Source organism: Cylas formicarius, unplaced genomic scaffold (assembly GCF_029955315.1).
Source record: "Cylas formicarius isolate icCylForm1 unplaced genomic scaffold, icCylForm1.1 PGA_scaffold_7__23_contigs__length_41026272, whole genome shotgun sequence".
Classification (NCBI taxonomy): Eukaryota; Metazoa; Arthropoda; class Insecta; order Coleoptera; family Brentidae; genus Cylas; species Cylas formicarius.
In genome coordinates, this window is record NW_026844352.1 from 9,189,605 (window position 1) to 9,214,681 (window position 25,077).

The 25,077-nt window shown below is 34.3% G+C and overlaps 3 protein-coding genes across 5 annotated transcripts in view; 2 read left to right on the forward strand and 1 right to left on the reverse strand.

The window, feature by feature from the left end:
* Positions 1 to 9,720: 9,720 nt before the first annotated feature.
* The window catches only part of LOC132704904 (guanylate cyclase soluble subunit beta-1), a 39,450-nt gene continuing 24,093 nt past the window's right edge, over positions 9,721 to 25,077 (reverse strand). For both annotated transcript variants that reach the window (XM_060675221.1, XM_060675219.1), the window contains 6 exons: positions 20,669 to 20,839; positions 20,494 to 20,612; positions 19,415 to 19,533; positions 13,709 to 13,846; positions 13,236 to 13,393; positions 9,721 to 9,924 (listed from right to left, as the gene is read on the reverse strand). In XM_060675221.1, coding sequence (XP_060531204.1) covers positions 9,804 to 9,924; positions 13,236 to 13,393; positions 13,709 to 13,846; positions 19,415 to 19,533; positions 20,494 to 20,612; positions 20,669 to 20,839 — 826 coding nt within the window. In that variant the 3' untranslated portion in view covers positions 9,721 to 9,803. The remainder of the gene's footprint in view (positions 9,925 to 13,235; positions 13,394 to 13,708; positions 13,847 to 19,414; positions 19,534 to 20,493; positions 20,613 to 20,668; positions 20,840 to 25,077) is intronic.
* LOC132704905 (uncharacterized) lies at positions 9,937 to 13,214 on the forward strand. Of its 2 annotated transcripts, XM_060675223.1 has the most exons (6): positions 9,937 to 10,765; positions 11,344 to 11,511; positions 11,875 to 11,979; positions 12,037 to 12,160; positions 12,213 to 12,548; positions 12,602 to 13,214. In XM_060675223.1, the coding sequence occupies exons 1-6, from the start codon at positions 10,642 to 10,644 to the stop codon at positions 12,747 to 12,749; spliced, it is 1,005 nt and encodes a 334-aa protein (XP_060531206.1). In that variant the 5' UTR covers positions 9,937 to 10,641; the 3' UTR covers positions 12,750 to 13,214. The 2 variants fall into 2 exon arrangements, with proteins under 2 accessions (XP_060531206.1, XP_060531205.1); XM_060675222.1 differs by having other exon boundaries at positions 11,875 to 12,160.
* Positions 20,848 to 24,813, forward strand: LOC132704906 (uncharacterized). Its single transcript, XM_060675224.1, has one exon. It carries the CDS (start codon positions 23,781 to 23,783, stop codon positions 24,720 to 24,722), a length of 942 nt encoding a protein of 313 aa, XP_060531207.1. The 5' UTR covers positions 20,848 to 23,780; the 3' UTR covers positions 24,723 to 24,813.

The following is a 25,077-nucleotide window of genomic DNA, read 5'->3' on the forward strand; positions in this document are numbered from 1 at the left end:
CCTCCCAGGGGCAATTCATTGATACTGCTATTGGCAAAACGTAGAAACGTAGAGTTTGGAATGTTCCTGCTGTCACGTGTCGTTTATATTCCTGCCCATTAAAATATAACTGTAAAACTGCGACTGTAATTCCTTATTGCTCGCCCAGCGACGCACCTGGTTTTAGAATTCTCTTAGAAACTATTCGGTGTTTTATATGACTGTGATCGTTTAAAATAACCCGAAGGCATTCGAAACGAGATACAGACTCAATATCTCGAAGATAAAGTAATTAATCTCCGAATGGTTTGGGTTTTGCAGACGCAAGACAAAGTTTATACGATTTTTTTTATGTTTATTAGATTTACTTCGCCAAATAACAATTTCGGGTTAATGAAGGCATTTCAAGCCGGCTTGTTAAATTTTCGCGGCCCATTGCATCTAACAAGAGAAAACCATGTCAGTCACCTGTAGAATGTCCAGTGTCGCGGCATTTTGTTGTTTATTAAGTTCAATTGTTGTTTTCACTTTAAAAAATTACCTAAAATTTGGTGTCAACGAATTGTCGGGCAACCATTCTCGTTCGTGAACGTACACATAACTTTACGACGAGTTCTTTATTTATAATTCGCATCAACATTGGGAAATACTGAATGTTAGTTAGTTGTGGTTAGCTGGTTAGCTGGTTAGCATTTGATTTAAATCTTGTTTACAGCTACATAACTACATACATAAATAAATATATCTTTAGTTTAATTATTTGCAGTGGTAGCAGTAATGATTATTTTGGTTTGGTTTCAGATTCAGATTGTCGGAGCCAGAAATCTGCCTGTCCGTCTCTGCGACCCAGAGGATCCATTTTGACTCTCTTCATAGCTATACTTTGTTACCCAGGTTCGATAGTGGTTCCTTGATGTAGCTCGTTGCTTTTGGTTTGGTTACGTTTAGCAGATGGAAACCTTCACAATGACATAATATGTGCATGGCTGTTTCCACCTCTCCTTGGCAGAATCTGCCTTCAGTATTTTCATCCACCCCCATTAGGCTTTAATGTCTCTTGCGCCTGCAGTAGCCCGTCAATAGACCTACCATTATTCTTACTGTCTTTCTTTTGTGGTTTAGTTGGAAATTTGGCCGATGGGCATCTGAGGAAGTCCTTGGTCTATCTCCTCATCCATTGCGCTTTCGTTAACCTTTGTCAACCTGCTATCTGGTTTAATGACTTATGACAATCCAGAACTAACTTTTCTGTTATTTTGCTGAATTGCGTATTTTTTATTGCAAATTGAATGTCGTTATAGATCGCAATTGGCTTATTACAAATCAATGTTCTATTGCCGTGATCTTAGCTTGGCACACTGCTAACTTACCCATTGGAATATAAATTTTTGTTTTCATTCTGGGTTCACAAATTCTAGCTCCTATTCCTTCTTTGGTTTATGAACCGCCTGTGTACCAGATTATATCCGCCCCTATTGGTGGGCCATTTTTTCCAATTTTCTCTAGTCAATATTTGAGTCTTGTGATGTTTAACAAAGCAATACTTTCCACAAATCGTTCCTGTGCCGTAAAGGTGATCCATTGATTGTGCGTTTTTCAAGTAAGCATTTGGTCGAATAAGGCTCCTAAAAACTTTGCTTGCTTGGAAAATTGTAGTCTTATTCCATGTACTACTGGTTTGGGCACAGCGCCCCCCCCCCCCCCCCCCCACGCTAGACATCCCCTATATATTCTGCATAGGTGAGACAATATAATTTCCTGTCCTTTTTGCAGTAATATGTGGTATATTTCATCCACGTGATTTAAATGTTTGAAATTAAAATAATAGCCCATCTGACCCTCGCGGTTGGTTTAATTTTTTTTTGACAAGATTAGTTTCGATAACAACTTTTGTTGGAAAAAAATTAGAAGGAACATCAAGATATCAGTATGCGGTTTCAATATGTTTTTCTGTAAAATTTGAACTGCGCAACTAGATTCGCTAAATTGATTTGTACTTTTAAATCTAGACGAGACTAGGCTTTTGAGAAAATTTAAATTGTAACCAATTTATCCAGTTCGTGAATAGAGTCAATGTGGTTTAACTCTGATATGAACAGGTTATATCTCTGAGAATGAAAACGAAACTTTTATCGTACTTTTAGTACAAAGATTAGGTTAATTGGATCCTTTGGTTTCTGAAATTTGACTATATTTATGTTATCCGGGAGGTTTGTTTGTTATTGTTTATTGTTTTGTTATTACTTTTTGTTCTAGATTCTAAAGTTGATGTAGAATGACTGATATTGATTTGTTTGTTTTTCATTTTTTTAAATTTAATTAAATAAGTGCCTATCTATCCATGAAACTGTAAGTTAAGTATCTTCCTGGACACGTCTAATGCACCACTACTAAATGAAGTAGGAGATGCTGCAGGTTTAATTTACTTGCTTCGAGAAACTTTTCGTCAGATTAAACGTAACGTAAAACGGTTAGCTCGAATCAAAGGAAGTTTCGCATCAGATTTAACTTTGGAGTTCCTATTTCACTACTGCGTTGCTTTTGTCGTCGCCGTTGACCAGGAAAATTGGTCGGTTTTCCCCAAAAGCAAAAAGGCAAAAATCTTTACACAATGTCGAGTTATTTTTACGTTTTCTCATGTTTAATAAAAAAAATGTTTCTCTCGACAAATAAAGCGAATCGATGCGTAAAGCGTCGGTTCACTAATTCTGGGTAAAAATTATCCTACAGGTGAAAGTTGGTAATTATATTTGTGATTGTGTCGCAATCGCCAAAAGAATACCTTTCCCTTTGACGTTTCTGTTTGCATTCGCGCGAGACCGAACAAATACCATTAATTATTGCGAAAGACTCCTTGTTTTGTTAGCATTTGTTAATAACAGTTTCACTACTTCACAGCGCTTGGGCATCCCAACGTGCCCCCCGAATTGCAAATGGACGTCCGAACCCTAAACCAACTGCACTGGTTAAAAAAAATCCTCTTTGTATGCGATTTTAGGGTCCAGCAAAGTTCCCGGCTCTCGGGATGGAGCAAACATGTTCCTACTGCAGGAAGGAAAAAATTGTTTTTGACATTGACTGGTTAAGGTAACAAGTACACGCAGAGAATATTAGAATCAAAAAGACGCTGTTGTCATAAGGCTACAATATTTTCGCGTTGCGACGTCTAATTAAAGCACCAAGAGTCTGCACCAAGGCGCCTTGGCAACATCGCAACATTTTGTATCTCGACTATTTATTATGGGAAGGATCAGATGCTTTAGAACTTAAAAACCTACCGACATATTCTGCTCAAAATGACCGACGTCTTAGCAGGGCTGAAACACATCTTACAGATTTATTTTGTTTCTGTATTTCATTTTTTCATTGCCAACAAAACATGACCTCAATGAAAGGCCAATGGCTAAACTAAATCCTAAATGTTTTATAGTTTTATACCAACATAATTGTGCTATGTAAACGATGATATGGAACTACAATATCTACGTGTTAGTTTACTTAAAAAATATTGCACGGAGGTTTTATATTGAAAAACTTTTTCGTTCATAGATTGTCTGTTCATTACTTCATTTATTAACAAGGGTCGCAGATAAAATTTTCTCAATATCGCTTCTTCAGATTCGTTTCAATTCAATTAAGTCTATTAATCAAAGAAAAAACTACAAGTTGGAAAAACATCAAATTTAAGTACTCCGTCGGGACCGCGGGTAGCAAAACTTCTTTTTTTTTTGTTTCGCAACGAGCTGAAAAAAACTTTACGCATCATTAATTTACGTCCAGACGTACAATATTAAAAATTAAATCACTTCTATCCGCTTTTGTTTTGACCCTCAAAAAAATCAGATAGTGGAGAAGGGGCTTTTATTTTGGGGACACAGTCTGGAAACAATGGGTCTTTGTGTTCGAACTACCCCGAGTTCTGTATGCACGTATGACTCATGCAAAAATAATTTTGGATACTTTATTTTTCTGACAATGAACAATTTTTCCATTACTAGTCCTTTGCAGTATAGATATGTCTGACATTTTAATATTGACACAATAGAATATTTAGGATCATCACCCAAATCCCATGATCCAGAGACGCCTTATGTATAATCTAGGACAATTGGGCGCAGCCAAGTGGAAGCAGCCCACTAAAAGCACAAACAGGTGCAGAAAACATATATTAAAAGTACGGTTACTATTTTATTTTTCTTTGAAATGTATATTTAACTAATAATAAAAGCAAATTAAAAAATTAATAAAAATAAAAAATACAATGACCCTAAGAAAAAAAAACTAAATCTCAAACTGTTTGTCAGTACTTGAAGAACAATTAATTACTGCGAACTACTGTGCATTGCTGGGAAGACACTTTCGCTTTACCACGTCAGTTTCGTTTTCCATGAATCCGAGCCACTTCGGACATTTCCGGGATTTTACCGCACGGGTTTGGGAGCAATCGGAATGTTTCGGAGATATTTCCCACGCTTTGAATTTGTCCATTCTGACAGTCATGTCAGTGAATGTATTCGTGTTTTGCGAAAATGTACCCAAAAACTAACGGTCGTAGAAAAAGTATAGTATGCAACACGTTCGGTAAACTTTTTGAGTGACTCGTTTATTAAACACTCGCTCCGCTCGTTTCAAATAAACTCGTGAGTCAAATGCCGTTTACCGTACTTGTTGCATAATATACTATTAATATCTTAATTCCATTGGAACTAATTGATTCGTGGAATAGAACTATTTGAAACATGATAGTAATATATTTCATCTTATAATTAATAGAAAGGGAAAGAAAATCAGAAACTAGCAAGGAAGGAATAGCAATGATATAGAGAGTTCTTGACTCTGGATTTTTTCTCATTTTATTATGAGATGTAACGTTATCTCATAACTTGGAAAAAATATTATACTTAGGGACAAGAGTTGTTTGGATTCATATTTACTTCTAAAATATTATATTGCTATATATACAGGATAATTTTAGCAGACAAGTAACACAGTTTTTATTTATAATATCCTATATTATTATTAATTTTAAATGTATTTCCTATTGGTATTATACACTTAAGCTTTACTGTTTCTGATATATTTCAAATTTTATGTTAAGAGAAACGTTTGCAGTCTTTCAACTTCTCCGAGTGAAGGCTAAACCTAACCTTAGCAATTTAAATGAATAAATCGTTAGAAAACATTTTTTTCGAATGAAAACCTCAAATTTTTATAATTTTTTCGTATTTAACATTGGAAGAAAGGGCAGTTTATATGAAGCTATTGCTATTTGAAAAAGTTGTATATTTCGAAATATTAGCAATAAAATGTTTGGCCTTTCTAAAAATGGTATACCAATGTTAACAAGCAAAGATGATGGCCAAACATAGCAGAAACACAGCATCCATCACTACATAAATGTCACCTACTATTTACTGTTATAATTTTTTCATCGGTATTATGAATCATCCAAGAAAGTTATTCAATAGTATATTTGAGTTTATTTGACACTAGCGGAGCGCAGCAGAGCGAGTTTTTAGTAAACGAGTGGGTTAAAAAGTTTTTCTAATCCCATCTGTAAAATACCTAATTACCCACCGATCTAGCGTGCGGGGAGCGTCACTTTTCCACGTCACTTTCGTTTCCCATGAACCCGAGCCACTTCGGACATTTCCGGGATTTTACCGTACGGATTTGGGAGCAATCGGATGTTTTCGGAGATATTTCCCATGCTTTGAATATTGACGTTTGTCAATTCTAACGGTCATGACAGTGAATGTATTCGTGTTGTTTTGCGAAAATGTACCCAAAAACTAACGGTCGTAGAAAAAGTATAGTATGCAACACGTTCGGTAAACTTTTTAACTTACTCGTTTATTAAAAACTCGCTCCGCTCGTGTCAAATAAACTCGTGAGTCAAATGCCGTTTACCGCACTCGTTGCATAATATACTATTTCAACGACCGCTAGTTTTTGGGTACATTTTCGCAAAACAACATTCACTGACATGACCGCCAGAATTGAGAAACGTCAAAATTCAAAGCTCCGAAAATATCCGATCTCTCTCAAATCCGTGCGGTAAAATCCCGGAAATGTCCGAAATGGCTCTAATTCGTGGGAAACGAAACTGACGTGGTAAAGGGACGCGTCCCGTTAGATCGGTGGGTAATTAGGTATTTTACAGACGGGAGTAGAAAAAATTGTTTAATTTCTACAAATTGAACAAATGTTATCAAAAAAATCAACAAGAAACGAATAACAGGAAAAAAAATAGTACCGTTAGTTTATAAAAATGTAATTTTTATAAATTATTTCTTAATATTCCAAATAATTTGTTGAAAAGCGGCGTCTTTATGTCTAATTCTGCAAACGTCACTTTTGACATAAAACTCAAAATATATCAGGTATCGGATATTGTATATGAAATATGTCTACAATTTGATGAGGAATTAAAAAATATCTTCATATACAGTTTTTTTTTATTTTTTACAATTTCTGTAATAAAATATCATCATGACCAGAGCTCACCCGATACAAGCCACAGCTACATTCCAATTAGTGGGTGACATACTTTTTCAGAAAGTCATTATTTCGCATTTAATGCGCGCATTTAAAAAAGGCCGGAATGTAGTTGTTAAAACATTTCAATACGTTTAGTAATTAGCCCAAATAAGATTTGTACTTAAAATAATAATAAACGAATAATTAAGTACAACACGACCACTAAATGACGAAAAAAATTGCTATGACTGTACTAAATTTGTTATGACTTAACTCAAAGTTGGAAGAAAACACTTTATTCGATTCTGCTCAGCCTAAACAAAGTCCAGAAACATTTGCCGGACATTTTCTGATCGCCATTATAAGTTAGAAAATGTTATTATATTACAATAAAGATAAATTTCTATGGCGCGAGATCGGCAGCTGCGGAGCGTTTCGTTCTTCGAATTTAGGTTGTTTTTAAACGATACTGTGAATTAATTTACTATCGCGCTGTAAATCAGCAACAATTTGCCTAAGAAAAAAATCGAAGAGAATTTTATTGCTCATTGTTAGTAGAAATGCTGATAAACGATCTAAAATGAATGGGGAACAATTAATTTGATTTATAGAGATTTATAGAGATTGTATGGTTCTTGTAGTGAAATAACCTATACGCCTGGTAATATCTGGTCCAACGATTTTAGTAATCCGGGTTATCTTTAAATTTAAAAAAACTTCCTACACTAACGCGCTCCAGATTTTTTGTCTTCAAAAAATATGATTGGAGATGATTTAGCAGCGCATATTGGCATTAGGAAGTTGCTAGTAGATAACTTTGGCAGTTAGTTAACGATTCCTATACAATGATCGTGTATAATTTTAACATAGAATTCACTAATCCTCTTTCAGTATTCCTCGATAATATAATCTGGGTATCTATTTTTTTTCATACTGCTGCGTAATTTTCAACATTTTATACTCTGCTTCAGACAGCTTGTGTCAATTTCGTTTCATTCGTGGAGTTATTAAAGATTTCAAGGCAATATATCGCACAAAATGTCTCGCGAGGTCGTAAAAGAATGTAGCTATCTGGTCACCCTAATTACAGATAATAATAGAGTGGACGTGGGCGTAGCTACACGAATATAAGCGGGAACAGCATCTGTTCACTTCTTAAATCCTTAATAAAAACACAAAGCTGAAATTGTATAACCCGGAGTCATATTGGTGAAACAGTAAAACGAATTGGAGAAACACGAACACTTTTCCAGATTTGTCTTGTTTTCTAAGGCCTCTAAGGAAATTGTACAATTTTTAATGGTTATTATTCTATGGTTATTTAAAGGGTAAATCTGTAAAGTTTCACTTTTTTTAACTATAAATTTTGGACAATTTGACGATAGAAACAATGTTATATTGCCATAAACTGCTTTTGTCGTTTTTTTTTAAGTAATGTGCTTTTAAAACTTTAGAGGTAACATTTATTTGGACGCTGGGGAACTTCGAACTTCCATCCTCTTCGTTTGATTTAATAACACAACTTGTAACCTGAGTGTGCATTGATTTATAGTGATGAAAGTTCGAAGTCGTAAATGCTTGACTTTTTCCGTACAGAATTTGCAGAAAATTGATATTGACCAAATAGTTTGGAGTTAGAGTTTAAGATATTGGCCCTGCTATTGAAGAAATAAAAATTAGATGCCAAAACTCAAGTTGCAAGAGACTTACTTAGACCACTTGCAACAAACGCTAAATGGCTTTGTGTTTCAATGTAAAAAATCACTGATATTTCTTTTTGCAGTGAAGAAAGAAAAATAAAATATCTTTTCCTTATTTTTCCCATTTTATAACTGTCATATTGCATTAATAACATAATCCAAAGAGAATCTAAAATGAAAACGCCAAATAAGTCATTTGAAGATGATGATTTGCTTCCCATATTACATATACATAAATAAACTTCGTTGGTTAAACTGAGTGGGTTCGGTATCCAATTCGCGGATAAAGAATCTGTCGGGTGTTGCACATTGTTTTTGACAGTGGAAAGAGGCAGTTCACCTTGCAGGAGGCGGTTCAATGCAGATCGCTGTCTCGTTTCCAGTAAAGCTTTTAAAATGCGCGACGCACGCGGAGCGAATTCTTAAAACAGGTTTTTTGTACATAAATATATCACCTTCCGTCCTCGTCTACTAAAATATAGAGAATAATTTCTCAATTATGGCGGGACACGTCCCTACGCTATACGTAATAATTGTGTGTGTATAACGCAAATGGCGTATTATCCATTTCGTTTCGAAAACTACCTCGTAATATCGCCGCGTTATGCGTCTAGATAAATACTACATGAATAAATGGAGCATTTTATTACGACGCAAGAAATATGAATTGCAACATTCGAACCGCTTGCTTCAGTGGCTTAAAATAAGGTTTTTATTTAAAGCGAATACATGTAAGCGGCGAGGTAAATTAATATTTGGTTTCGTAATGGATTATGCTACTCCAGTCTGGTATTTTCTTTGGGTGAATGGTTAGCGAGGTTAGACGTACCGACTAAATAACTAAATGGAATTAACCTACCGGTGCTTTAAATAATGACGTTCATGGAGCGGATGGGTAGGTTGTTCTTAGAGCAGCGGTTCACATGCCATTATAATTATTAGAAAAACAGGTTTTTTCAAAATTTTCAAAACTGTATTCACGAAACTTATAGCTATATAAGTGCACCAATGAAGTACTGCATAGCTTTTTTAATAAGTGTTTCGCAAAATCAAAATAAATACATTTTAAAAGCAGTTTTGGTTTGTTATTTCATAAACTCGTGTTAATAAAACTATATTTTTAAAATATGGCTGCGGAATTGCTTATATGATGCCGTTACTATTTTTGAATTCTAATTCGACGGTGTCAACATTCTGAGAAAAAAAATTTTTTTAAAAAGCCGCCTTTTCTATGGTTTCCTAAATCTGTCCTTCCGCAGCAAAGCCTCTGTTTGAAATAATTGTTTAGGTGGCTTGGATGTAGGAGATTTTCATTTTTTTTTTTTAAATAATTTGGCAACTCCCCACCAGAATTCAAAAACAATGACGGTGAAGTATAAATGAGAAACGATAAGATAAAATATATTTTCCCATTGCCGTGATTTTGTGAAATTGGTAATTGATGTAATGAAGATATGTTATTATGTCACAATACTAAAATGAACTTTATATATTTTTTTTAAATATTCGAATAAACGAACTTGGAAAAAGGATAATCACAATAGTCAACAACCAAAGCGATTTATTGAACTGGCAAATAGTTTAAACATGGAGCCACAAACAACCATTATAATAAAAGTTACTAATTTAAAAAAGATAATGCGATTAACATCCGGCCCTTGATAGAATATATACGTCCATAGGGTCTGATTTTCCTTTCATGGTAACGGGTCCTCTACAATCGAAATGAAACTGTTCGTCGAAGTTGTCCTCTTGAAGAAGAACCCTGCAAAATATTTCTCTGTTACTCGCGATCCCGATCAAATTACAATTAATTAAGTTCTCGTAACCCAAAATTCCATATTACATACGCGACCCTAATAGGCTAAAGCTGAAACCTTTTCAACGCGCTGGAAATTTAATTGAATTATTTTAAACGTGGCCATACCGCCATATATTATTAACCTTTATAGTCGAGGAGTTCTAGATATTTATGCCTCGTTAAGTTTGGTGTATTAACTTTTTCTAAACGTGGCGGCATATGTGTGTCGTGGGAAAAGGTGTCAGTGTCGCGTAAAGGCGGAACTTTTCGAAAAATAATTGCTTGGATAATAAAATCTTTAACACTTGACCTTGCAAAACGAACCGAATGTTTTTTTTTCTTCAAATGTGTTTCGCAACGGGCAAAATTCTTTGCTTCTCTTGCTTATCATTCATTCTTCTTTGAGCACCATCTTTGACAGGGTAAAAATTTTTACAACCATTCGAAAAGTTGGTTTATTAGATATCAGATCATAGAAATCTTAAATTTTTTTTTATCCTTTCTGCGTTTGCTATTTATTGAACTCCTTGATGTCTCAAGTAGCTACCACTGATGTTATATTCAGTTCATGGTTACTTGTAGATATAAAAAAAAACTGCTTTGGTGTAGTCATCAGAATTTAACAATATAACTGTCAATAATATGACAATCTGGACAAAATAGAGTGTTATTTGCAACGCGATGGAATTGCTTTTGGGGTACTATTTAGACCAATTTAAAGATGCCCCACGCTGTAGCCTCTACGACAGGCGGAAAAGAAAGCAAATGGTGGAGTACATAAGTACTATGATACAGGGATGCGCAGGTATCGGTTAGTTTTCCCCCATTGGTTCCTGCGGATATTTTCCTACCTTGATGGTTTAAATAAAGAGACAAAATCATCTGTTTTTTCCCTGAATATCAAGTGTATTGTTTGTGGTACAATACATACATCGAATAGGATAATATAATTTGTGGAATGAGTAGGATACATTCCAAGGTTACACATGAAACATGAACATGAAACTGGGTTTTCTATTGTTGATTTTGGAGTTACATTAAATTTTTTAGTAAATTTAAACATAAACAAGTCGTTGACCCTCAGAACCACCAATATCTTCTAATACAATTCCATCATAATGTTAATCTTTATTATATTTATATATATATATATATATATATATATATATATATATATATATATATATATATATATATATATATATATATATATATATATATATATATATATGTATATAAACAATTTTCCTAGAATAAGAATGTTGAAATTTTTATTTAGAAGCGATTTTTTATCATTTGTCTTTTAAATTACAAATCTAAGCGTTTGCAGACTCTGCATCGAATGAAATGAATCGAGAACAACAGAATTCTAATTTGTTTCAGCTAATGACGATAACGTCCAAGAAACTTGCAAAGAGGCAGTTTCCACGCTAGTCCGGTACCATAAAAAGGCGAAAACCGCAAATGGAACCGTGTGCATGATGGGAAAGTACCATAACATTCTCTACGTCGCCATGAAATTGTGTTATCTATGGCAATTAAAAGACCACGGTAAGAAAAATAAGCTTCGCAAGCTGCAAAAGACAAAAACTTCCTCGCGGAAATGTTTATGTATGGTTGAATTTGTTAGTCGTAGGCTTTGAGACTTTCTCGTGTTAATCAGCGGCATGTGCTTTAAAAAATGTAATTTTTATCGGGAATATACAGTTTCGCTTTCGGGTTTGATTCAATCATTTTAATAATTATCAGAAAAGCTAATAACTAGTGTTGTTGGACATTTCTCCTTATAAATATTATTATCAAACGTTCATATTCCAAATTTTTTAAAATTTGTTTGTGAAATTCTCGGAAAGACCCATTGTATTCGATTGAACATTTGCATTATGAAGACATTGACTTTTGTTTATATTTTAGAAACAGTGGCTTTGGTCCTTCACGAAATATATTCATGCGAAAGGACATTCGAACGTATTTTTATTGGAGCGATATTCGGAACAAAGGCACCTCACTATATTGCGGGTACTAGGGTTGTTTTAAATTTGACTTGTATATTCCCAAAATTTGACTTCCTCCTAGGTTGGAAAAGTGATTTTGACGATCAAGAAGAGAACATTCGGGGCCTGGTGTACTTCCTAGACAAGGCCAACTATGCTAGATTGGAACTTCCATTTGACGTGGGAGGAGAAATTAAACTATTCCGGTAAACAGATGCAATTCACCTTTATTCTCTTTGCCGATTTTTCTCATTGCAGGTTTATTGATTTACCAATCGAGAGCTGCGGAAAGACATCTGCTACGAAACTATCCGTCCAACTGGGTTTACCCGATAGATTGTTAATATTGCTCAGGTTTGGTGCACTAACGGTAAACGACAAAGACGTAGTGACAGTTTATGATCACATCCTGAACCGCCTCATGGAGTTCAACCATTGTTATCCCTACAATCTTGTAGCTTGTTTGCAGTTGCTGCTGAGAGTAATTCCAATGGTAAAAATATGCTTGCCTGAAGCCGCGAATATGATTACCAAGGACTCTGTTATTGAGCGATATGGTGATCTAGTCGATGATGGACTTTTGCCTCTTTCCCGGTGCTGTAAAGCCTCAATTTTAAAAGACCATTATTTTATTATATAACTTGCAGGTGCGGTTTCCGTCCACCGGAACTCAAACATCTTTCCCGATGTACGATCAGGAGAAAGCTTTGGGAGAACTTCCAGCTTCCGACTGGAATACGAATGTTGCCTTTGCCGGTTACCTTGCACCGGTACTTAGATATTTTAGAAGATTAATTACAAATTTATTCTTGGATTTGTTCTTATGTCCAACTGTTTTATGCTATTGTATCATTGTTGTACTGTTCTTAGTTCAACAATTTAATGAGAGTTTATCGTATATAATAGAAAACGAACAAACCTTAAAATCCTCTTAGTTTCTTACGAAAAAGATATGGGCATGATTTGTTGTGGAGTATGTACTGAACAAGTTTATTAGAGTTGTTAACCCTTACTCGCTAAGGTTTATGTTTTGAATTAGTGTTTAAATTTTTTGCTTAAAATTCATTTTGAATTTTCTTACTTTCTTAAACTTCATTAAATGTTACAATTTATTTTTTCCTTAAAAGTGCTAGCGATCACTACAATATTTGTGTTCTACAACAATTTAAATTTTTTAAAATAAAATATCAACACCTGCGTCACTCACATCAAAATAATAAAATAAATTGAGATTAAATGAGAATAAATTGTTTGTTTTTTTCAAAAATATGTTTAGCCAACCTGTATGCATCTTCGGACACGTTTATCTTTCCCGGTTGACCTGTGGTCTCCGTTCTACTGGTCAGATTAACCGTGTTTCCGTACAAACAATACCTTGGCATGCGTTGCCCTATTACTCCCGTCACCACCTCTCCAGTGTGAATTCCTATGGTGATCCTCTGCAAGAAGTCAATAAGGTAGTATTGGGGTTATATTCAAAAGAGACCGGACAAGTCACCATTGAACTCCCATTCTAAACAGACAACACGTATTTAACCCACAACATTAGTTTCCCCTATAAATTTAAGTAATGAAAACCACTGGTAAGTTTCTATTTATTGTGTAGTGTTGGCTAAAATGTTTAAGGAGTTTGAAGTTTTATTGGTTTAATATTTTTCGCAGAAATTAAACTTTTTTCAATGACTTCTCTGGTGTTGTTGTCATGTGATTAAGCAACTTTTCTCAAGAAGTGGAAACATTGAAATTTCACTTACAACCGGCTGCCCATCGATAATAACTGTGTGCCCCAAATCCATCATATCCAGAGCGAGCCTAGCGATGTTTTTGGCGTGCGTAGTGCAAGGCTCCGGCAAACCGCTGACAGCCATATATTTGTCACCAACCGTTTCCACCTGAAAAAATTCCAATTACCAGAATCACACAACAACTTAAATTGCATTTAAAATGGTCATAACCATCTACACTGGTGTAACTGTTAGAAATTTCTTCCATTGTTTTGTTAAAGTTACCAAACGGGCGCACAGAGGTGCAGTGTTAGCGATATAAAAAGTGAGGTTAATAATGGCAATCCCATTATTAAGTAGAAGAATAATGGCGATCCCATTATTAAAAAAAAAATGGAGGTTAATAATGGCAATCGCAGTAGTAAGTAGAGGAATAATGGTGATCCCATTATTAAAAAAAAAAGTGAGATTAATAATGGCGATCTCATTATTAAGTAGAGAAATAACGGAAATCCTATTATTTTTAAAAAAAGTGAAAAACAGAGAAAATGGCTATCCCATTATCGAAAAAAAAAATTAAATCATGTTACAATAGCAACCCCGTTGTTTGTTTGTAATGAGTTAAACTTCAAATGGTAGCATTTACAAAAATTCTGTTGTTGGTTTCTAAAATTTAAGAAATAGCGCGAGGACGCTTTCAGAGCAGGATGGCCGTGTTAGCGATATCTTTTATATGGCCGCCAAAAGTCAGGTATGCTGAGTCAGGACGGACGAGCGTCATGCCGTTCCAGCAACGCAAGAACGAACGGCAGTACGACGTACACCGAAGAGCTGAAAGCAACCAATGTTGTAATAGGTGGACGAATAGATCAGTGCTTTGGTTTTTGGGGAGAGTTTTATTCAGGGTTTAAACCCTTACGCCACCCCTTAAGTTAACATACATTCAATCAATGCGGGCAGAAGTTTATCATATTGTCAAAACATGTTCCACTAACAGACCCCAAAGTAAAAAAAAAACAAATAAATCTCAGGTGCTGAAAACATTATTACATATCTAAATCGGGGACCATTTTGTTGAAGACATAAACGGCATTTTTTTTTTATTTTGTTGCAGTTGCAGTGTTGCGCTTCAAAGCTCTCTGAAGAGCAATAATTGGTTATTTCCCAAAAAAAAAAAAAATCGCAAGTTGTTAGATCCGATGATGTGGTCAATAAATTGAACCACTATTAAAATTTGCTATCTATTTACGACGGAAAAGTTGACTTAACAAGGCATTAGGTGTTTTTCTGCTAGAAAAAATGAATTTTCTCTCTCCTGCAATGACAAAAATGTTTTATTCCATTAAACTTGTTCTTTTCATTTACTTAAATAAAAAAATTAGCTTTACATAATTGTTTAAACGGAAAAAAGGCTTTTTACCTTTGTCAATTCCCTTCTTGACAGAACTTTAATTTAGAAGAAATTTCTTCATTTCAATATGATATCCGCTTAATTAAATAATTATAGTCCACTGTGATATTTTTAAAATGATAAACATTTCAAAATCTTCAAGCATACTCTATAAGAAAAATACCAAATTTCTGCTATATCTTATATCTAATTTGAAAATAGTATTTCAACTTTTTCAATTGGCTTTTCAAACTTTTGGGAATCACCTCGTAGCTGGCAAACGAGTTGACGTATCAATTACAGATTTGAAGTTTGCTCAAAAATCGAGCCCGAAACATGTCTCATTTTTCGATATATATGCTAGAAATACCCTATGCAATCAAGTCCCACTAAAATTAGCCTACCCTGTATAAACATAAAATCAAGGCTATTTTGGTTGCTGAAACATGTAGAATTACTCTTAATTTTGTGTTGTGTGTATTGGATGTCTTAAATTGGGAAAAATATTTTTTAAATCGTAGGAGATAAATTGGAGACAAAAAAAAGACCTTTTCCAATTTAAAGCTATATATTAATCAATCACACTGTATATTATTATATTATATTATTAGGTCTCTTTTAAAAACATTTGAAAGTGTTTAAAAATTATTGTCCCTTTTCATTATAGATAGGGCGCGTTTAGTACTACTAAGAATAATTTACGGTTACGCATGCGTTTTAATCAATAATAGTTTTCTACATCAAACATTTTATATCCAATTTATTCAACCTTTGAATCAGTGGAATATTTTAATTTCCCATTTGTCCTCAAATAAGCCCGATTCGAGAGACGCGTTTGACTGTTTACTTAGGTTTTTTCCGAGAAAGGCTGTGGAAGTGTTTATTGTTAATCACCTCGCGGACACCGCTAAGGAAACGAAGAGAAATTGGAACTCGTATCGCATAAAAACGTGCACGCATACGTGCCCGGTTATAGGAAATAATAACTCGAGCTAACATCGCGATCATTCCGCTTATTGCATTATCGCGAACAGGTGTTTGAGCCAACGTGCAAATTTACTTACGGACGGGACATTATCGCGTTTATTATTAATGCAAATAATCATCTCGGGTTTACAATCAGTTTCCGGAACAGTTTGCATTCCAGTAGAGATTGGAACCCGCTAATCAATGTAAAAGTTTTCTTTATTATTGTTTTTTTTTCATTGTTAATTAGTGCGTTCGTCTCTCACTAATGCTAAACTAATTGGTACGGTTAAGGATATTATTCGCTGTAGGTTTCTCTCAAGTCGGTACCGTATTTGCAGAAATGATCGCGAATAAGGTATTGGCCGTGGCAGCACTTTTTTATCCGCATATTCATAAACTGCATTTGCTTTTGCTTTCAAATACGAAATAAAAAGTCAAAGTGGCATAGTATTAGGCTTTATTTTTAAATTATTTTTAAAAAGTGCTGGACAAATTAGACTCAGGTTTATCTAAAAAATCACACATTGATGGTGAGATAAAAATTGTTAACAACTCTATTTTGGAAATACCAAACCAATATGCACCTTTGAAAAACAAAACATTCTCTGATGAACCTTGTACTTCGTGGATTACTGACAATATTAAATTTTTAATGAAGAGAGTGTTCTCGTGATCTCATATAGTACAGGCAACTAAGAAATTATACAAAACATGCAATTGCTAGGGAAAAAATAACTAATTTTAATACATTATCACAAAAAAAGGTCGGGAATTTTGGACCAACGCTAAGAAGTTAGATACTTCCAAAAATGAAAATCGCTTCGAGATTCCAGAAGAATCTTAAAGGTACTCAGAATAATTTTTTAAATCCTTTCAAAGATATTCTGACAGGTAGATACAGTGTAGTTCAATTTACGAAAAGTACAACAACGAACTTTTTGGTAGAAACATCCGAGTTTATATTGATTAAGCAGTGTTGCGACAAATCATAACCTAAAACTCAATCCGAAAAAATTTCATTATTATTATCAACAACAAATTGAACGAAATATTTACATTCAGATTGGAAATATTATTATTGCAATTCGAAATATAGCAAACCATTTACGTTGACTTTTGAGAACTTTTAATGGTTTGATTTTCACACTAAAAAGAAACCCATGACTAATTACATATGCCATAAGAATATATACAAATTAAAGCATTTTTTAAATGCACTACGAAAATATTTTCTCTGCAATAAAATTCCTTCACTGTTTGATTACGCGGATATGATGTACGAAGATTGCCTGTTTTGGCAAACTAAAACATATCTATATATCTAAATATATATGTTACCGTAGTCATATATCTCCTTTTGTTTGGAATTCTTTTCACTTGATTGAACAAATAAAAAACCATTAGTTACACAAGATATTCTGATTAGTTTCCTGAAACTCTCACTATCATTTCAGGTATAGTAAAATACGAGAATTTGGAACCAAACCTTCTCATCTTAACTAAAAAATGCTTGTCCGGAACATATTTTTCTTATAACGGTTCAATTTTTGAAAAAACGTCAGGAACAGCTATGGGTTCTCCACTATCATCAGTCATCGCGAATATACTTATGGAAGCCTTTGAGAAGAAAGCTCTCGACACATTCCATCAAAAACCAAAATTATGGAAACGCTACGTCGATGATACTTTTGTTATTTGGCTTCATGGTCAAGAATCCCTGGTAGATTTTCTTAAACATTTAAAATCTATACACCCTAACATACGTTTCACCACTGAAATACAACAACAACTTCCCGTTCTTAGATAATCTTATCAATAGGAAATCAGACCTAACATTGTGTCTACAGAAAACCTTAGCACACAGACCGATACCTCAATGCATTGTCACATCACCATCCGGCCCAAAAATCATCGGTTATCAACTCTCTTGTTTACAGAGCCGTAAAACTATCTCAGCTTACCTCTTGCTTACCTCTGCTCTTCTCTTTAATAATTTCCACATTGCAGATATTAAGCGTTCCATCACAAAATACACTTCACTACAACCTTCCAACAGCAATGAAACCGAAAGCAATCCCACATTTGCCATTGTTGTCCTTCCTTATATCCAAAACATCACTGAACACATTTCAAAATCTGTCAACCTCTCTGATCTGTCAAAGACAAAATTCCATTTGAGATACCAGGAGTTTACAGCATTCCATGCATAAGCGGCAAAGAATACATTGGAGAGACCGGACGAAAAATATCAACTAAGCTCAAAGAACATGAAAGAGCCTTAGGACTAACACAAATAAACTCATCAGCCTAACACAATCACGAAAACGGACATAAAATTTTATTCGATAAAACTAAAATTCTTGAGAGTCTATAGAAATCTATAAGCAACCTAACAATCTTAACCGTGGTCATCCATCCGGAATCAGTCATCCGAGACGGTGTTTATGCCCCTCATCTAACTCCGCCCCCCTCAAACAAGATAAAAGCAGGTACAGAGTAAAATGTGCGCCAGTTTCAGTCAAGCTTTGAAGAAGCCAACAGGATGATTGACGAAACGTTGGCTAGTTCGACTCAACAAAAAACCGACGCAAGAGGAATCCAGAAGTTTTATAAAAAATAAATTAAGTTATATAATACCTCGTTGTAGAACTTTAGTATTTCAGAGATCATTTACGTATGTGGCAATAAATATTTGGAAGCCCACACTAAATTAAGTAATTAACGTAATTTATTTTTTGTCGCCATATGTTTAAACTCCCACAGCAACTTCACCGTCGATTGAGGTTTTCGAGCTCTTTTTTCTCCGGTTGTTCCCCTTGGGGCAGACTCTCATTCAGCCATGTAGTATTCAAAAATTGGGTTGTTAATGGCAATTTACACTTAAAATATTTTTTGTTTGTTTTTTTTTGTATTTCTTATGATAGGAAGTTTAGTGCAGTTTGTCAGATGTGTATCTTTTAGTCGTGAAATATTCTCGTGGGATTTTAGGCTTCCAAACCATTTTAGAACTTCTCGCAAATACTCTTTCTTTAGAGAATGCTTGTAACGGTTACGGGGCTCCTTTCCGTCACAATTTGGCACTTTTTTTTTGGTGGATAAATAAGGAGAATTATTATTATTGTTATTAATTTAACTTTTTTTTCCAAGACCTTGATTTTCTTCAACAACCATTTGTCATTCTTCACACTGTTCTTCAAATTGGACCTAACTATTTATCATCATTATTCTATCATATACTTAATCGAACTATTGTCCTTGTTTCATTAGGCATTGGACTTAGCGACTTAGCGCTTCATTTTTTACTAAAATTAACCAAAAATGTGCCCCCCCCCCCCCTTCTGCCTCCGAAAAGGGTTCAGTACCTATAATAATAATACCTTATAGATATTCGGGTTGACCTTGGGATCTGTCAAATCGTCAAACTTGGTATACAGCTCGTTCAGCATTTTGACAATTTTCATTGCACCTTTGGAGTCGGTATTGGCGGCGCAATAGTCTGGAACAATAAAATGTATTTTAATTTTTTAAGCAAATTTCATAGAGGGATTAACCATTCTAACAGAATTTCCGATGTTATTTGACAGGACTAAAGTAGTTACGATCCAGTTATCCGCCAAACTTCTAAAAACATAACCCGAAATCTAATTCTCTAAATATTCCACCCAATATAAAAGTTTTACATTGTTATGATTCCTAACATCTAGTGGGCTTTGAGTTCACATGATCTAGGGACTATTACATTGACAGAGCGAAGAGAAATATTTTGAAGACACTAATTTTTGCTTTGTCATTTAAAAGTAATTGTATATTTTAATCTAAATTTAACAAGGGTGGCTATTAAAGTGCTTCCTTTTTATAAATGAAAACGATAGAGGCGTGTTAACTGCATTTGTTTATTAGTCTCGTTTACATTAAAAATTTTGGTATGTTCTAAATTCAACAATACTCTGCTTTTTGTTCCATAAAATTACTGATACACATTTTCATAATATCTAACTATTATAGTTATAGGAAATAAAATAAAATAAATTGCCTTTGCCTGAAAGTTTAAATAATTTTTTTAAATGTATATGTTCCAAATAAATGAGATCGTATCAAATTTTCAATAATATCATGAGTCCAAGAAATAGGTAAATGGCAATTTTAAGTTTATTTGTAGCTAAGACAATTATTCCCTTGAACTAAAACATCAGCAGCACCTTGTATATTAGTTAACCGGCAGTAGGAATGAATTTTAAATTTTGTAATGATACCTAGTGTTAGTAGCACATAAACTTCGAAAATTAATAGTTTATTTTATGTAATAACTCATATTTTTATTTCGTAGGCCTTATAATGAACACTGCATAATGAATATTTAGTATGATCTTGTCCTAAAAATTCTTTTTGCTATGTTTCTGCGAAATCTAACCAAAGTCCAGAAACTTTCAAAATGAGAAGAACTCAATAACTTTACCAGAAAATCCAACGATGCCGGAAAAAAGCAGAGTCACGCAGTCGTATCTTTTGGCCGGAACGGGCCTCTTGTGTCTTAATTCACTCGCGACGCTGATGGGTAGAACAGAGTATAGCAATCTGAGAAAAGAGAAAAAAGGGTCACTCTCACACCTAGGAAACTAGCCTACACTTACTGGTCCGTTTTTTTTTTCTCGCCGTCCAATTCTCGGTAGGTCTGTTGCAACTTGTCCGTCAATATTTCCAAATTCCTCGTCAATTTGTAATCCGCCTCGAACTGCTCCGACATCAGTACAAGATCCCGAGTAGCATCGTGCAACGGAATATCGCTAATGTAGAGTCCTCTTCTAATAATGTTATTTTTTATTATTATTAAAACTGTTTCTTTAGATCACAATACACATAGAATAATTTCATTGTATGATCCCAAAAAAATTGGGATAAATACAACTAAACAAAATATACATTCAAGAAGGATAAATATTTATGTAGAGACAATACACACACATTATTTATAAAATATAAGTACAAAAAAAGTCACACGCTTTATTTCACAATAAATCCTTCATTCCATGTTCTCAATGTCCGTTTAAATTCACCCAAGAAATTCGTCACTTACACTGTGTGTATGTGTCTGTCTGTGTTAAATGAGAAAAAATTTGGTATTTAGATGCATAATGCCTTAAAGCTACTAAAATTAAATTATCAGGGGTGGACTAAGAAACATTTTAGAAAAACCATTTCTTTTTATTTCTTTTCTATAAGATTGGAAAAAAAAATGTACAAAATGTGGTAGGGTACAAAATGAGTTTCCTCGAAATTCAATCGTTTCATCTACATTTTATACAAAACGTCTTAATTTTAAGATTATTGTATTGTAATATTATATCAAAGTCTCAAACAGGAACTAGCTTCTATTAAGCATTCTAATACCTCATAAAAAGCTAAAATAGAAGAAGGCAAATTTCAGTATTTCTTTTCTATAAGATTGTAAAAAAAATGTACAAAATGTCGTAGGGTGGAAAATGAGATTCCTCGAAATTCAATCGTTTCATCTACACTAACGTTTTATACAAAACGTCTTAATTTTAAGACTAGTGTATTGTAATCTTATCTCAAAGTCTCAAACAGGAACATGCTTCTTTTAAGCATTCTAAAATCTCATAAAAAGCTAAGATAGAAGAAGGCAAATCGTTTTTCTCAAATATCGAGAAATTTTAACTCAAAGTTGTAAAATACGTATTTAAAATTTGAATGTTAATAGCAGTATATTTGGACAACTTGTATATAAAACAACGAAGAAATTAATTTTGATAATAGCTTACAGTGAGAAAGTCACCACCATCTACAACGAAATTGATTTAAAAATGCCCCTACTAGCCTTTTTGGATTCATTTTGAGGTGAAAGGAATAGTACCATTTGACTATTCAGTTTGAAATAGTATAATTTTGTTTTTTGTAAGTGTGTTCTGCATGAACTGATTTTTTTTCAGCAATAGCAACAGCTTATAGAAATATTGAACCTGGGAGTTAATATGTTTCTCTGAGGTACAGTAATATGAAAGCTTTGCACTTAAGATGTAACATGTAAACCTTGTTTTCATTCAGAATTTTGTGTTATTTCCTGTTGGCGAAACTTTCATCGGGATTTCCACGTTTTAACCTTTTAGCAATTAGCAGGTGCTGCATGACACCTTTCGAAGAAATTGATTCTCTTAATGTTTGCTGCTGTCGCTGACTAACAAACCATGACTTGTATCGATCGCTTAGTCACAGAGTCGCTAATTGATAATAATTATAGAAAGCCGTCACTGCCGCTTCCGCAAGCTCGACCACGCGCTGGACGCTTAGATTTTGTTTGATTGGTGTGGTTACTATTATTACTGAACTAAACCGGCAAACGATAGATGTTTTTTACTTCCTATTAGAAACAAATTATTTTCCCTACCAATAATTATAAAATTAAAACAGCCAGCAATCACAATCTAAAATTGGGAGCGCACATTTGAAGATTAAATAGGTTTTTTAATTCCAGGACTAGTACTAGCAACGACATTGATTTTAATTTAAAAAATACAGATCAGAAATCATTGTTTCGAGTATTCAGACTGAAGAATATTGATGTCGACTTTTTAAGAATTTTTTTCACCTTCCTAGATAAATTATATTATCGCGATGATAAAATTTTACGAAGTTTTAGCACCTATTCGAGAGATCAGGGAAAAAGGGAAATCTTGGCTTACTAGTACGCTACAAAAGATAATCAAATGTGATGTGATGATGAATAAAACTGCATAAAATTCAACACAAAACACTATAATCATTCCAAGCAAACAAGAAATCAAACAATCATCGCAGTTAACATGGAAAAAAAATAAGCTTTGTATTGTCAAGTCAAAAGTCAAGTCAAAGTCAAGTCAAAGTCAAAAGTCAAGACTGCTGTTGATTGATGTTCTTTATGAAAAGTCCAGTTAGTGTTTAATGTGCAATTCTGAAGCAAAATACGTATACTAATTATATATGTGTCCCTCTTTCTTATACGTATGTCCTATTATTCTGTAATTTGGGTATTCAGCATTAAATAAATGCAGAACGACTATTTTCTATATTTCGTGTTTCAACAATATGCAAACTATAACTGGATTGATTCACTTGAAGGGCGTTGCTGCAGCCTTTGAAGAACTAACAAAGAGTGAGTTGGATAGGTGATAATGTCTGACAAATATCTCATATTTTAGGATAGATCGGATTCTACAGAAAATAATAAGCAAAATATTCCAAAACAATTAATACAAAATTTGATATTTACATTTACATTTAAAAAAATTCTTAACAGACATTAAGGACAGTTTCTTGGATTTTCTTTATAGTAACGTAATGAAACATCGGGTATTCGTAAAATACATTCCTAATATTCAATAAACAGTAAAGGAGGAGATTTGCTAAAATTTTAACTATTAATTAGTTTTAGAAACGTTGCTATTGCTAATTCTCGAAGAATATCCATAAGTTTACCTTACTATACTTGACTGGTTTTGGTTAACTTCAAATGTCTTAAGACGTTAAATCCCGTCAGGAATAATTATCGACCATATGAGGAAGACTATTCTTCCTATGTCACGCGTGTCGCGTTTTTTTTATCTATAATGATATCAAAACAAGACAATACTAAAAGGCAATGTCGCTCCTGAAGGATAAACAAATTAAAATGATATATTATTACGGCCGATTGTGAAGATAACAAGCCGCGACGCTCAAAATGTTTGTAGTCGATTAGCGAACTGCGTCATGAACATATTCGTGGCCGTTATACTTGGGGTTATTTTTCCTCCTAACGCGCTTGCCGCCATGAGCATGCTTAACCAGAACTCTATAAAAGAATCCATTTCCGAATGCATGATCAAGGGGGTGGAATACTACGCTCCCACGCAGAAAACGATATTCGTTTCGGTGTCAGTATCGAAAGACGATTACAAAGATAAGGCCACGGTCGTGTCTAAGACGGTACTGCTAAGTGGGATTTCGAGGAGGCGACTTTGGAAAGTCCTCGTGGTAAACCCCAGAAAGACCAAACTCTCCAATTCGGAAGACCTGTCCAAGAGTTTGCTGCGTATGTTTATCGTTTACTTTCACGACCGAGGCGAGATAGAGGACATCCTAAATCGTTTGGAGAAGGAAAGCGTTCTGAATCCGCACGCCAAATTCTTGGTGGCGTCTCCGATGATTTTTGAAAATAACTCCGCCATCGCCGAGGAAGTTTTCGTAGCTTTGGCCAAACGAAACGTTCTGAACGCAGTTCTCTTACTCGCGGATCACCTAAACATTGCTCGTTTTGAGATATACAGTTGGTTCCCATTCGAGGAGGGCGATTGCAACCAAGACAAAATAGACAACCTGAACTTGATCGACAATTGCACGTACGGACATTTCGAGAGAAACGCGTCATGGTATACCAACAAGGTGCCGGCGCGATTCAAGAAGTGCACCATGCTTGTGGTTTACGCCAGGGTCCCGCCGTACGTTTTAAACATGGATATGGTGACGAGTTTGGAGGACAGTAACGATAACCATGGGGTGGAGATAAGCCTCATAAGAAACCTGGCAAAGATGTTGAACATCTCGCTAGTTTTCCAGGAGTCTCCGATTCTAGGAACGGTTTATCGGAACGGGACAGCTACAGGTAATCCAAACGATATGGGGCACTTGTATTTGCCACCTCGGTATCATTAGGTATGAGGACAATGGAACCTTCGAATTGGTATCCGATTTTTCATTTTTAAAATCGAGCAATTATTTATTTTTTCGAAAAATTTTTATATAAAGGTTGTGCGCCTTGAAAATACCTATAAAATCAATCGGTTAATAAAGAAAAAAATCTGAAATGACTTTTTATTTAATTGATAACAAACAATAGAAGTCTTTAAAATTAAAAGTAAAACTATGTTTTTCGTTCAATTAATTGTTTTAATTGCATATTGTACAACAGTTCTACAACGATGAGCGTGTACGCAAATCAAAGTTCCGTGCTGATTTCATACTTTGGCTTTCACCAATACATGAATCAGTTATTCCGAGACAATTTTCA

Coding starts and splice junctions, on each gene's coding strand:
- LOC132704905 (XM_060675222.1), top strand. CDS start 10,642: ATGGAATTGCTTTTGGGGTACTATTTAGACCAATTTAAAGATGCCCCA. Junction 10,766..11,343: donor TATGATACAGGGATGCGCAG/GTATCGGTTAGT, acceptor AATTTGTTTCAG/CTAATGACGATAACGTCCAA. Junction 12,549..12,601: donor GGACTTTTGCCTCTTTCCCG/GTGCTGTAAAGC, acceptor TATAACTTGCAG/GTGCGGTTTCCGTCCACCGG.
- LOC132704906 (XM_060675224.1), top strand. CDS start 23,781: ATGAACATATTCGTGGCCGTTATACTTGGGGTTATTTTTCCTCCTAAC.